The 14,594-nt window shown below is 31.9% G+C and overlaps 4 protein-coding genes across 33 annotated transcripts in view; 3 read left to right on the forward strand and 1 right to left on the reverse strand.

The window, feature by feature from the left end:
• Positions 1–390: 390 nt before the first annotated feature.
• RpS24 (ribosomal protein S24) lies at positions 391–2,798 on the forward strand. Of its 2 annotated transcripts, XR_001095652.2 has the most exons (5): positions 391–538; positions 900–968; positions 1,095–1,418; positions 2,081–2,155; positions 2,664–2,798. XR_001095652.2 is itself a non-coding variant. In XM_003699163.3 (4 exons), the coding sequence occupies exons 1-4, from the start codon at positions 536–538 to the stop codon at positions 2,664–2,666; spliced, it is 399 nt and encodes a 132-aa protein (XP_003699211.1). In that variant the 5' UTR covers positions 394–535; the 3' UTR covers positions 2,667–2,798. The 2 variants fall into 2 exon arrangements, 1 of the variants encoding a protein (XP_003699211.1); XM_003699163.3 differs by lacking the exon at positions 2,081–2,155 and having other exon boundaries at positions 394–538.
• An 81-nt stretch (positions 2,799–2,879) lies between these two features.
• LOC105662243 (uncharacterized) lies at positions 2,880–6,481 on the reverse strand. Of its 4 annotated transcripts, none has more exons than XM_076533376.1 (4): positions 6,264–6,481; positions 3,613–3,678; positions 3,469–3,540; positions 2,880–3,387 (listed from the first exon to the last, which is right to left on the reverse strand). In XM_076533376.1, the coding sequence occupies exons 1-4, from the start codon at positions 6,316–6,318 to the stop codon at positions 2,984–2,986; spliced, it is 597 nt and encodes a 198-aa protein (XP_076389491.1). In that variant the 5' UTR covers positions 6,319–6,481; the 3' UTR covers positions 2,880–2,983. The 4 variants fall into 4 exon arrangements, with proteins under 4 accessions (XP_076389491.1, XP_012138874.2, XP_012138831.2 ...); XM_012283484.2 differs by lacking the exon at positions 6,264–6,481 and adding an exon at positions 4,046–4,347; XM_012283441.2 differs by having other exon boundaries at positions 3,469–3,678; positions 6,264–6,460.
• On the forward strand, positions 5,727–10,542 carry LOC105662299 (uncharacterized). The gene is made up of 4 exons (XM_012283700.2): positions 5,727–5,993; positions 6,098–6,193; positions 7,071–7,259; positions 7,484–10,542. The coding sequence occupies exons 3-4, from the start codon at positions 7,092–7,094 to the stop codon at positions 10,088–10,090; spliced, it is 2,775 nt and encodes a 924-aa protein (XP_012139090.2). The 5' UTR covers positions 5,727–5,993; positions 6,098–6,193; positions 7,071–7,091; the 3' UTR covers positions 10,091–10,542.
• A 1,042-nt stretch (positions 10,543–11,584) lies between these two features.
• Positions 11,585–14,594, forward strand: part of LOC100874737 (uncharacterized) — a 138,090-nt gene continuing 135,080 nt past the window's right edge. For 18 of the 26 annotated variants that reach the window (XM_076533342.1, XM_076533350.1, XM_076533344.1 and 15 more), the window contains exons 1-2: positions 11,585–11,803; positions 14,076–14,424. In XM_076533342.1, the coding sequence (XP_076389457.1) occupies positions 14,200–14,424 (225 nt within the window). In that variant the 5' untranslated portion in view covers positions 11,585–11,803; positions 14,076–14,199. Of the gene's footprint in view, positions 11,804–11,867; positions 11,969–14,075; positions 14,425–14,594 lie in introns of those variants that run through there. The other 8 variants (XM_076533357.1, XM_076533358.1, XM_076533361.1 and 5 more) reach the window with 5 other exon arrangements.

Below are 14,594 nucleotides of genomic sequence, written 5' to 3' on the forward strand. Positions count from 1 at the left end.
TCGCATATATTCCGTCGATAAGCTAGCAAAACTTTCTCTTGCAATAAACAATTTATAAGTGAATGTATTACACTTTTATACCACTTTAACTTTATAACGGAATGTATGTATATTTCGTTTGCTGCGAAAATTATCGTCGAATAAATTATTCGATGATTTTGCGCCACTGGACAGTTTAGGAAATTTCTAGTCGCAAGAACGATGCCCCTCTACAGCCTGCTTTGACCTTCGTGGTCATATACATGGTGGGACAATATAAAGGAACAAGGGAATCTGATGATAATGTAATAGGGGGATATGATACAACTAAATTACTGGGTATATATTTTTGTCGTCATGGCCGTCAGAGGAGCGCATGCATACTGTTCATAGATTATACAGTGTGTAGAATCAAACTCAGTAAAAATGTGGTAAAAGAACGAAAACTAGTAAGGATACTCGCTTATAGGTTGAAGTATAGGAACATATTTATCCGTAGATAGCGCAACTCGTTTCCGTATCCGTCCTTTTACTGGCGGTACACTAATCAAGCAAAATGGTATGTATTTTGCATCTCAAAATTATTTGTTAATCATTGAAAAAGATTAATAATATTGGTTTATAAGCTTGTTAAACATGCAGCACAAGCTATTTTTTATAAATATAATTCACTAATATTGTTTCTTTACCTCTTAATATTTACATGATTATGATATGGTTATGTCAACTAACAGGGAAAGTGTTAATAATGAATAAAGTAAAAACAAAAATGTAAATGGAAGGACACTTTTCAGTTATATTAATAAAATTTGTATTAAAATGTTATTTTCAATTTATTTAATTGTTGCTGTTGAAGATAATGAAACTAATATAAAAATTACAAACAAAATATAACCTTAAAATATTGTTCTTTTCTTCAGACGGAGGGTGCAGTTACGATTAGAACCAGGAAGTTCATGAGCAATCGGCTACTATGCCGAAAACAAATGGTACGTATTTGTAAATTTTTTTTGTTTTTATTAATATATTTATTTATACTCTTATGTGTCACTAAGTTTGATTAATAGTTAGTTAATGATTGTCATAAATTTCTATGTACTATGTTTGTTTTATAGGTCGTGGATGTTTTCCACCCAGGTCACCCATCTGTCCGTAAAACAGAAATCCGGGAAAAACTAGCCAAAATGTACAAAGTTACACCAGATGTGGTCTTTGTATTTGGTTTCCTAACAAATTTTGGTGGTGGCAAATCAACTGGATTTGCATTGATTTATGATACATTGGACTTCGCAAAGAAATTTGAACCTAAATACAGGTTAGCTAGGCATGGACTGTATGAGAAACAAAAGCAAACAAGGAAACAACGTAAAGAACGTAAGAATAGGATGAAGAAAGTTAGGGGTACAAAGAAGAGTAAAGTAGGAGCTGCTTCTAAAAAGGTAAGATGACCTTAATTCTGTTATACAAAGAAAAACCTAAGAGTTTCTTAATTTAGCAAATTCTTCATTCTTTTAATAATTTCAAATAATAAGTTGGTGGTGGATCATGTATTGTTCATTCATTTGGTAATGGGTTTATGTTATATTTTTTTCAAATTTTAGTACAATTTTATCTTTGAATGTTTAATGATCCATTTTTGTTGAAAGATTATTTTAGTCATTTAAGTCTTTTAAATATTTAAGGAATTTTTAAGGCATTTTGTTAGTTATAAGGTGGAAGCATAAATATTTAACGTTTTTTTACTCATATACTTATTTCTTTTGTGGCTGGACAGGTGCTACAATCATGAATAGTGTGATTGTACGTATAAATATTAGTGAAAAAAGGAGTAATATTATTGTACAGAAATTTGGTATTCAAAAAAATCTAGTTTTAGGACAAAGTGTAATAAATTAAGATCCAATGACTTTGTTGACTAATTTATTAGGTTTTCTTTTTTAGCAAAGGAATACTAGAAAAGCATTCCTTTTTTTATGTGAAATTAGAAACATCCTTTAACCAGTTGTATCACCTGTCCTGTCATACCTTATATATGTTAAATTAAATTATCTATCATTTCTGCATGCTATTCGGCGGTATACGCTTTTTATTTACATTCTAGGGAAGGAAGTAGTCAAATGCTCATCATTTGTACTACAAACTTCAAGAAGGAACTTAATTATGATGCTCATACATGGTCAGCATGCAAACTTCTAAGTTTCAGTCTTTCTTCTTTTATATCTTTTTCTTGCTTTTATTTTCTTACTTTTCTTGCATTATGGTGTTTACAAATTTTTTTAGTATATATTTTGTTTGTTGAAAAAATTTCTTAGTTCATATGTTTACATTATTTTTTGTAGATTTTTGGTTGCATGATGTATTTACTTTTACATGCATATACATAATGTAGTTTTATGTTGTAATTTTATAGTGTATTTTCTTATAAATTAGTTAATATTCAAATTAATTTAATGTTAGCAATAGTGTGTTTATTAAAAAGAATATAAAACAAAAAAAATATTCGACATATTGAAAGTGCATTTCCACTATATTTTGTTGCTTCACATCATCATCATTCATTATCATTTTATGTTTTGTGCTTCTAGTAGAAATAGAAAACTTGTGCATGCTGGGTGTAGTATTGTTTAATATTATGAGTTAAAACATTCACTAATATTTTTGTTTCTTTTTTTTTTGCATTACAGTAAAATGAAAAGACATCATGAAGGCCACACATTGTTCAACATCGGCGTAAAAATTATTATAATAATTTATTATTACAACATGATGATTATGATAAATTTTACGGAATAAACGTGTATTCTTCTTGATGAAAAATATTCACTGCTGTACCTTTTTTTTTATGCCTTATTGTCGATAAACCATGTATCCGCAAATGTATCAGTTTGTAAACATGAGTATTCTGGTTGTGAAAATGTTTATTTTGATACAAAAAATGAATATGTTTTAGGTACAAAATTCAATAAAAGTCGCATAATTTTACTTTCCATTAGAATGTCCCACATTATCCCATTAAAACTTCTGCAGATCCTTTAGGAGTAAACTCCTTAGTAGTTTTATCATCCTCCACCGAATTGTCTGTTCCTAATGAGGAACTTTCAACTGAAGAGGTCGGTATAGTATTCTGTGTTGTTATGACTATACTGGTTTCTTCAGTCACTGATGGCGTCTCATTTTCCGTTGATGTTGGTAAAATTTCTGTAGTCATAAGATCAATCACAGTTTCAAAGGTTTCCTCAATATTTAGTTCAGTTGAATCCATTGATGAAACGGTACTTTCACTTGATGGGAAATCCAATTCATCAAAACTGTTGTCAAATCTATTATCATCTTTATATTGTTTTCGAATAATGTACCAGTTGCCAATGCGGAATCCAAAATCACGATTAGGATCGAAAGTTAAATTCTCTGTATTTTATAAAAAAAAATTGCATTAGTTTTGCAACGTTGATAAAAATGATTGTACAATGAGTTTAAAGATTTATTTACTTAAGTCTAACAGAAACCATTCCCGAGTGTTTAATCTTTGCTGTATTTGAAAGTGATCCAAACTTAATATTTCTGTTGACAAAAGAGAGGGTGCTGTCGTAGTTTCTCCAAATAATGTTTCATGAATCCGATTTTTTAAATTACCAAGCCAATCTCCAATTGTGTGGAAAAATTGACCATCCCGAAGATGTGTCTGCAATTTACTATTTTCTGTAACAAGAAAATTTATAAAAAAATTTACGCTGGTATTGTTTAATAATTGATTCTTCTCTTTTATTGCATAACAATATTTTAAACACAAACGCTGTTATTAATAATTAGTCACTTCTTCGAATTTTGGAAGCCGCAACGTCCCCTCAAATTTTGTAATCGAACCACGTTCTTAGGTCTTTTTTATTCAAAACGTCACTGACGCCCTAATATTTCATTAAATTTTTTAAAGTATTGCAAAACAAATTTGACGAAGACAAAAATTTATTTAAATTTGAAAATCCGAAGAATGGTTAAGCGAGTTCAAGTTTTCATTATTAAAATATTTTTAGATCAGATCTTAGTAAAATAATATAAATTATGGCACCTCCGTTATAAATTCCTATCGGCGTTGACACCTTGCAAGCAGCAAGCACTAAAAGGACGATAAGGATTTTCATCTTTTCTCAACAAATACTAGCCGATATGAGAAAATATTCGTGTCTTTATATGCATTTTGCCGGAAACGAATGACCATTATAACGACAATTTTATCGAATTCAGAATCAAGTAGATTTTGCGCAATACTGTTATTCAACAATGATGACCTTCTTTGCTCTGCTTGGACGTCTATTATACTGCCGACGTAATAATGAAGGTGTAACAAATATTTGTTCTATACATATTATTTAAAACAAACTTTACAAGTTAAGAACGATAATTGAACACCATCTCGTGTTTCTCAATTTGTATCGATATACGTTGTTTAAAAGTAACAAACCCATATCAATAATTATCCCTTTTACAATGTCTAAAATTGGCTCCTTGGAGAAAGGATAACATAACTAATTTCTTCGTGGTCATATCAATAATTGTTTGGTTTATTTTCAGTAGTTAAGATATTTTATAAAATTTGTACGAAAAGAAAGTAAAATTATAGAATGTTCTAGGTCTTAGAATCTAAGAGATGAGTAAAAATATGTTGACATTAAAATTAAGGAATGAACAAAGTATAATGAAAACTATATCAATAATTGGTATTAAAAATGTAATGCATGCTGCAAGGTTAATACAATATAATAATTGTGAAATAATATAATTATCTTCGAAGAAACGAAAGTGCGTTCTTCGCGGAAGTTCTGCGTAGAACATGCGTGCGCGAAATCAGAAGTAATCGTAAACACAAGCGCCGCTATATCCTATTTGAGTAATTACAAAAAATGCGCGCTCAATTTGAATATATAGTACATAACAGTTGTTTTGACTTTTACAGAAAGAACAATAATTTATTATCGAACGAGAAGGTGCATATCAGGTTTCAGTGACCAGTAATTTGAAATTAGAATTCTAAATTAATTAATCATTGTCAATCTATATTGTTGCATAGTACATAATGGTTATTGCTATTATTTTAATCAAGTTTCACGTTCAAATGTGATGTACTATGTCCACAGTGTATGATACATTGTACGCAATTAATGCATTGTCGAGTACCTCCTAAAATTGTTAAATGTCTAAAATGTTAGATGACCATATTCTTATATTACCATATTACCATATTTCGTTAATATCTTTTTATTACATAAATTTAGAGCAATAGCTGTGGAATACAGCTGTGACTTGTTAACGCTATATTATTACTGTGGATAATGTTTCTGTTATCAGAAGTAATGCGTACATCTGAGTATTAGGATACACACTTCTTTTGTCAACTAAATATTTTAAAATGTCATAAAGACTCTATTGTTCCACAATTCTGCAGGTCTGCACAGCAGGCCTCTCGTTTGGAGATGTCTATTTTGTTACCGTAATCTGATTCTTCAAGTCTCCTGCGTCGGAAAATAACTAAATTTTAGATCTCATCGCGATCACTTTGAGTGTTACATTTATTTCGTCAACTATAATCTTTGAATTATATTATTTCTATGTATGCTATTTTCTAAGAATGACTTATAAACTATTCCGTGTACACTCCTTCCATGAATTACATCCTGAATCCTGTATCTAGTGAAAGAATTCACACATGCTGGTTGGACTCTGAATTTGGAGGGAACCCTTATGAAGGTTGGAACAAGCGAGCTACTAGCTTCGATCATAAGGAGTGTGGATGTGTCTGCTGCGATACGAAAATCCTTCTCGTACTTTTAATTATTGAACATTAAGGACTTTAGTTTGACTTGTAAGATATCTCCAACTGATTTCTACGCGAACATACGCTATTGCAGTTAGAATAGACATGTTATTGTGTAAGTTGGCCTAAAAGATTCTCCGTATTCAAGAATGTATACCACATCGTTGGAAGTTCAGTTGGAACATTGACCCTACCAGCGAATCACGTAAGAACCGTATAAATTAAGTGTTTTTTAACGTGCTATGACATTTAAGGACCAGGTACGTAATGTGTATTTATGTTTTTTTACATAACTAAAACTGCTAACAGGTTAGGAACCCGAACTTTCAAGAGTTGCTCGTGGCATCCTAACGCAATCTGGTCGGAAGCAGTTAGCAGTACAGTTACTTATAACATAAGTGAGAGGTATGTTGAATGAAATTATTTAAATGTATGATTAATATGATCAAAGTATATGATTATAGATGTACTTTACGTGAACGTATTGACGAATTAAGTAATTGCGAAACATTTCGTGCAAGGTTCAACATGGACTCTCTTTAGCTTTTTTGGGATGGTACAAAACTGATCCCTTTGTAAAATTTATGATTTTATTTAGATGATGTAATATATCATTACGAAAATTCACAGATCTGATATATAGTTTAGTCAAAGTTTAAACATTTGGGTTCATCAAATTTTGAATGATTTGGAACGAAATTTTAGGAACAAACTGATGATGTTTATATCATCTCATAACTTTCAATCAACAAATTATATATGTTTATGTTAAATATAAGATTAAATTTCCAACCTATAAGACTGAAATTAAAGATAGTATGAAAAATTTTTATTTCACACAATAACAGTAACTGTTCTGTCATGATATTTGGAAATCGTATTAAGCTAACCTCAAATCGAAGTGTATTTCATTTAGGAGACATGTTGGTTTACTATGCTTCATCCTAAAGTAGCTATAAAATCGATTTAAAAGGACGTAAACCTTTATATCAATATTTATTAAAAAATTTATCGGATATTTTGATCAAATCCAAATTTTTAACAACTTGAAATATTGTAATGTCAGTTGTAATGTAAATGCTGTGAATTGTAATGTAAATTTGTAAGCTAAAAAATTAAGACTATATAAAGATGATACAACTGCTACTGCTTTTTATAATGCAACAAAAAGAATATTTAAAGCTGCAAAGAGGGAATCAAAATGTTGACTTACTTCACATATATAACTTATGTGTAGCTATATTCAGAACGTATTGACCTTGAATTTTCGCAACTATTTCAGCCTCCCGCGTTTTCGCTTAAAATGTTAAGAAATGATTTCTTCAATGAAATATATCCAAGCTACGATGAAAGCGAAAGTGATGATCTGTTAGAGCAGAAAATATGCGTTACGGATTATTGCATACCTAAACTCGAACCTCCTTGTCTTCAAACATCTTTTAACTCAAATGAAGATGATATACTGAATCCTGTAAGTAAATAGTAAAAGTACCTGTAAATGCATAATTTTTATTTCTGCTAACTATTTGGTACATGAATTCAAATTTGTTTTATTTCTATTATAATTTAAGGTATATAAATATATTTAGACATAATATCATAAAACATGTGGTCACCTTAGTATCATAACTTGAGACTTATTGTCAAGGAATAAGGAACAAGGAATGTATTTCATTATATTTTTTCTGATTTCAGGATGAATTAACGTCACCAATTCCTTTTATTGTACCATATAAAATTAAGGATCCCATTGTGGTGCTTGAAAGATGTGATAAAATATGGGAAACATTGCAGTTAATAAAAAATGTTCAAGAGAAAACGTGTGTCAATTCAATTAATGAATTATCATTGGAATCCAGAAGTTCAACACCATATGTTGATTACCACCCAGTGTTGTCTCATGACAATGCTGCATTACCAGATTTTAAACTCGCAGTTAAGACTAAAAAGAAATTATTTCAATGTCCAACTTGTGGAAAGCTTTACATGAAACATGTTAACTTGAGACAGCATGCAGAGAGAGTACATCAGATATTTATACTCCCATTGCGAATTAGGCACCCCAATGAAAAAGATAAGGAAAAAAAGAAAGAAAAAGAAAAAGATCTAGAAAAGGAGTCTAATGTGTTTGAGAAAGAGAAAAAGGATCTCGAACAATCATGTTCGAAAGAAAGTGAAAATAATCTTCCAGATACTTTGTTGCAATCTGCAACATTATCTTCGACAGAACAAGATATGCTTACTAATAAAAAACTTAAAACCAAATCAAGTGTTTCAATACAACCCGGTAACAATATAAATGACCATGAAAATTCAAAAAAAAAGCTAGAAAAAAAATTACAGAATAAAGATTTGCGACAAAATGAAAAACAAATTTCCTTACATCAAGATTCAACATTACAAACATGTTCATTATGCAAACAAACAATAAAGGATATTAAGAAACATTTTACTGATTATCATAAAATCGAATCTTGTGAGTTCATGCTGAAAGAATTAGAAAAACCTTCTCTTGTGCTACAAGATGAAGAATCCAATAATATGACTGTGAATAATGAACCTCTGGAAGAAGATGAAATTCTTAAAAAACAGTCTCCTATTCAAGGAAGGCAGAAACGAAAATCAAGTGTATCACCTGTAGATCCTAAAAAAAGACGTAAAACTAATAATAGTGATACATTGCACGAAGAAAATTCCCAGAAATGTGATACACGAAAATGTGATGTTTGTCTTGGATTATACAAACGACGTAGTTTTCATAAACATTTACGTCGCCATCGAGTCCGCGGAGAAACGAAAGAGAATATTCATTTATTTAGGTGCAAATATTCAAATTCCCCATTATATTTCAAACACAAGGAAGGCTCGAATGTAAATGGTGCACCCCCCAAAAATACTAATAAGATTAGTAGTCCAGATTTGTCTAAAAAAAGAGAAGCAGGACAGCAAATGCTTGAAAATTTGATTAAGGATAAAGATGGATGCAATACAGACAGTTCTGACAGTGTTGAAAAGAACTGTATTTGTGGAAAACAGTTTCGTCATCCTTATAGCTTCTTTTTGCATAAAAAAAATTGTACTTTGATGGATAATAAAATACCTGCAGAAGAAAATAACTTGGGCAAATCAATTTCAAATCATAAACAAGATAGTTGTAATAAAGAGTGTAATTCTGCGATTAGTATAACAATAAAAAAGAAGAATAATTCTTACGAAATTGTTGGTAAAAATGGTGAAATCGAAAATAAGTTACAAAATCTTAGTCATTCAAAAAAAGCTGAACTATTAGATGTTTCTCAAGATAAGACTCAAGTAAAATCACGTAATCAGTCGCTTGACGACTTGGAAGCATCTAAATATAGTAAATATCATAGTATTTTAAAAATTCAAACTGTTGAAGAAGATATTGATATTGACATTGAAGAAGAATCTCAAAGTAAATCATGTAATAATAACATTGATCAGATGAATGAATTAATAAAAAACGTCTGTATAGAAGAAGATGATAGGATATTTTGTAACGAGAAAAGTACGGAAGAAGTAAATAGTACACAAAAACAAAAGGTTAATTTAAAATCGACGAATGGGAAAGTCCTACGACCACGACAATATAATGCTAATATAGCTCACAAATATAACATTTGCGTATGTGGAAGTAAATTTTACAACAGGAAAGCTTTTGATATTCATATTAGTAAGCACCAAACAAATTCAGAATTAACGTGTGGTTACTGTAAAACTGTTTTTACTGATATCAGTACATGGGATAGACATCAATGTTATGTTAAATTAGCTAAACGATTTATTGATTCCACACCAGGAATGAATTGTTATTATTGTAGTACTATGTTTCTATCACTTCAAGCCTTTGATGATCACATGAAGCACAAACACTTTGATGCTAAATTACCATATCAATGTCCTGAATGTCATAAACGTTTCACTACTTTCGCATTACGAAAATTACACTTTAGTGCAGAGCATAATCGAAGTATTTGTTCTATTTGTCAAAAAGAATGTCGTTATGATGTAAAATTCAGGCATGATGGATATCATTATGGACTTGGATATCCTTGCCATTTATGCAAGAGAGCTTATTCAACTAGAGACAGATTATCAAGCCATAAAGGTAAACAACATTCCAAACCAATAAATGAGATAAATGATTCTAATGAAACACTTTTCATGAATTCTAAAAATCAGTCCTTACCTGCAACAGATAAACTACTACATAGAAAGTCATTAAGACATGTTAATAAAAATATTGAACTAGATAGTTTAAATAAATATTTTTATGTATAAAGAGTGAAAATATCATTAGATTGTGTTAAAACAAAATTTGTATTCTATTTTCACGATTTTTTATTGAAAATAAATGAATCATATTTTTTTTTATATAATTTATTTTCAATAATCGATTTTTTATTGAAAATAAATGAATCATATTTTTTTTTATATAATTTCATTTCATTGCAGGCAATTATGCCACGTATTTGAATATATTTTTAAACAGTAAGTGTATATATAAAAATGGTGGTTTAAGTATTATAAAAAGTGTACAATATTCACAGCATTAAGTTTCATTTCTATTGTTTAAAAAAATATATATGTATAGATATATATTGAAATGAATTCTCATTTGTATACAAAACGTTGTTTTAAATGTAAAATGCTTATTGTAAAATATATATATAATGATACTATATTTAAAGCTAGTGTATCTACATTAAAAATACATAATTTCGATAAACATACATGGCCAATATTGATGTTTCTGTTTATTATAATTATTAGAATGAAATTTGATGAAACCAAAGTATAGTTCATACTTAGAACGAAATTAATGGTATTCATAAACTTTAAGTAATTCACGAAAATATGTTACATAACAATTATCACGGCAAACATATTTTTTTATGAGATTATGTTTAGTTCATAATCAGTGTTTGTTGTGTAAACTACATAAGTAAGTATTACTAATTGAATAATTATTGTTTCTAAAATTCTAAAATAAGTATTCTAATTATTTTAATTAAACAAGAAATGGTATTATTATATAGTATTGTAATTCGTATTTTAATTATTTATTCTGTAATACCTTAATATAAAATAGTAATGTAATTAAAATGTAATAAACCGGATAAACATAAAAGTATAAAAATGTGTTTGTCAAATTAATGTAGTTGTTTGCTAATTATTTTGTGTTGACAAAATTTTACTCTTATTAAAAAAAAAGAATGTTTATTTTTATACTATTAATTATATAGTCGCTTTTAATATATTGTTTTTATGTTACACTGTCCAATTTACAATTGAATGACTTATACTTTTGTTAATAATTTCTAGTTCTATATAAAACAACTACATTGCTGAAAAGAATTTGAAACTGTAAGCTTACTTGGAAATTTCTTTTCAGCATTCTTTTTATAATTTGAAAATATTTTAGTTGCTTTCGTGGAATAAAATAAGCTTGAGATATCGATTAGTCAGATAACGATTTTTAAGATTATTTTCTTTGAGTTCTAGTATCAAAATTTGTACAAGATAAACTCATATCGAAAAATAAAAGAACTTATTTGTGCACATTCGAATGTTTGTACTCCTCACATCATATTGCAAATTTATTAAAATTTGAACATGCATTTCCGGTTTGATTCTATCGACAAGGGATCAAATTTCTTGGGTATTTTACGAGAGCAGTGGCGGTAATCGGAAAATTCGATTAAAAAGTGGGGGTAGCCAGTGTATTTGGAACATGATCACCAGGCGTCGCTTCGAACGTAACCCGTCGCCATCGAAGTTATAAAACGGATCAAAGCCGTGCGGAGTTTCAAGGAGGGTGGTCGCGTTACGCTCGGAACTTTCTCAGACGATATCCTTTTGAGTTACACACAGAGAAATACATATACATATATACATGGTTCAGTTCGCGTAACGCATATAAAAAATGACGAAGCGTCGTGTGATTTGACAGTGAAGAAACATTTAATGAGAAAAGTGCCTCGGTATCCTGTGGTTGGTATTCGAGAATTCAAAGTATCACCTCAACACCCTGTAGCTCCCTGGTTAGTCGCGTCATTTTTCGGTGCATCAGGATTCGATTACGAAGCGATTATTCGACGGGTCGACTCTGGATAGATCGGTGTATAACGTCGATGAATGAAAGTAGGACAAAATAAGGTTCGAACAAGGCATCAAAATGTTGACGATCATACTACTGTACGATTTTACAAAAAATAAGCAACTAACGCCGGCATAGTTACATACGTGTGCACAGTGACTCGGGCAATAGCCTGCAGCAGAAATTTCTGCTTTAGAGAAATATGGAGAGTCTATATCGATCATGCATTACTATAATTAATAGAATCTATTTAGCAGTGATCTCACAGTAATCGGTTTTTACAAGCTTCTGCTACTCAAAAATTTCAGATGTATATTTTATTCCATTCGTGCAAAGGGCTATTGAAGTTATCGTTGCCTATGTGTCCATGCTAACTTTTAAAAATATAGGCCACGTCCACCGAATGTAAACCTTTTGAACTCAGTAATTTTGAACTCAGTTTCATTTCAGCTCCGTGCACGTATGCAAATGATCTCTTCATCTTAAGAGCAACCAATTACAGGATCCGATATATCCTTTTTTTGTTCTCGAAGTTTCACAGAGATCCATTGTATCTCGTTTTACGTGTCAAGTACACGTTACTTACGGATTTCGGAAGTCGAAATGACGGTCTCGGACGATTTGACTGCTTTTATCGTGGCGGTTCCTATAGTCGAGAGGCGCGCAGTGCTCAAACGGGCACGGCCGAATCGATTTTCCCTGGTTCCACTACTGACGATAGAGCTACGCGTGTGATTCCTCGAGGAGCTGTTTGCAACTACCAGAAATTATATTTCAGTTTTTCTCGTCGCAGAGTTGTTCCTCCCGAAAGTGACATAGTCGTATTGACAGCATCGATGTCTTTGGGGTCGAAAATTATGCGCGACCCGAAACAGACATAATTTGTGGTATCACGTAGGAATCCGACATCCAAGATAGTAATTCATTAATCAGTGTGTGCATTTACGCTAATCGATTAGTTTTCGATCAGCATGTGCTTCGTGAAGTCTGCTTACAACGTGCTTGAACTAGCTCGTCATATACCGTTATACCACCCGTATCGTCCGTCGGGAATCCTAAAAATAGCGGAGACCAGTGAACGAAAGTAATTCTCCTACACTTTTCTAATGAATTTCGGTAGCATGCCAGTGAAAGGGTACCGCGTTAACAAGGTCACATCGCGAATGAATCTCTGATCGATTACTTTGTCGTTTCTCGATGTTTACGTAAAGTGCAGTAGAGGTATGAATCAACTGTGTATTTTTCTCATGCTAATCGGCCGATTTATTTACAAGTATTCCTAGAACGTTGAGCGGAGTTCTTTTCCGGTTTCATCCAGCGAGTCTCTTACGAGATTCCCGAGCCGTAACTCGCGAGCTGATGTTAAATATTAAAATATGAAATATTAAGCAGTGGTGAAGCAACATTTTTCATTTTCCTCTTTCGTTGAAAATGTGGTCTACAAGCTGCTCGAAAAGTTTCGCAATCGATAGTAGGATGTGGACTTCGGGTCCTTGAGATGGCAATCTGGAGTTTCAGAGCTTTGGGACTTTGGAGTTTTTGGATTTTTTAATTTTGTTGAGAAATTGGGATTTTTAGCAATTAGGGTTCTTGAGTTTATAGTTTAGAGACTTTGGTATTTGACAGTTTTGTCTTGAGACTTTGGAACTGTAGACATTGCAACTTTATAGGACTTCCATAACTACGAGACTTTGATATAGAACTTCCAGATTTCGGAGCATCTCTGTTTCACATTTTTTCAATCTGACATTTTGGAAGTTTTTAAATTTCCCAATCTCAAAGTCACAAACGAAGTTCCTTTTCATCGTCCCAAAATATTTCTAAAGTACAATGCTATCAAAGTTTTAATTTCGTATAATGCTATCAAAATCTTAAAGTTCAAACATTCCAAAGTTCTCAAAGTCCTACTTGTGACGCTTAAAAAAGGTTTGAATAAAAAACTACTCCATAAAATCTGACATTCTGTACATATAACGCGTCCCACCCAAAGTCACCTCGTGACCCGAGCAGTTCGGGATTCACACCTTAGTATCTCTGCTAGACAAAGTGTAGAGTCGATGACCCATAAAGTCAGTAGATGTAGTAACAGGGAGATCTGTGGCAATGAGATTAGAAAGAATAATCGACTACATTGACCCATTTCTCCTGATCGTCTCGTTCGTGCAGATATCCGGATTCTGGTCAACGGACCGACATTGGTAATCAGTGAACGGAAGGAAGGTTTGAGGTGCGAAACGCGAAAGGGTGAGACGGCAAGGGTGAATCGGCAGCGGAGGGTTAGGCCGAAGTGATGACGGGCGAGGAAGGAAAGTGCGGGGGTGGAACTGGCACTGGCGGGGGTGCTGGTAACACCAATGCGAACACAAACGTTACCGACAACGTGAACAATGTTAACGCGAACGTACACGCGAACGTTAATGCCAACATAAATGTCAGCCAACAAAATGGAGGGCCGGAAAAAGCGCCTGTCGTCGGCGGTACCAACGTGGAAACATTACCCCGCGCTGAAAAACAGGTAAGACAGTTTTTATGTTATTTACAGTGAATTCTGTGTGCTGTGAGCTACGATAGAACGACTGTAATTGGTTCTAAAACCTCGCTCGTTCTGTCGTACAAGATTACCCTTCGTGCTGGGGGTAAATTTATTTCTCGGTATGTTGTGTACTGTTAATGTGGAGCCAGAAT

This window comes from Megachile rotundata, chromosome 7, assembly GCF_050947335.1.
Source record: "Megachile rotundata isolate GNS110a chromosome 7, iyMegRotu1, whole genome shotgun sequence".
NCBI lineage: Eukaryota > Metazoa > Arthropoda > Insecta > Hymenoptera > Megachilidae > Megachile > Megachile rotundata.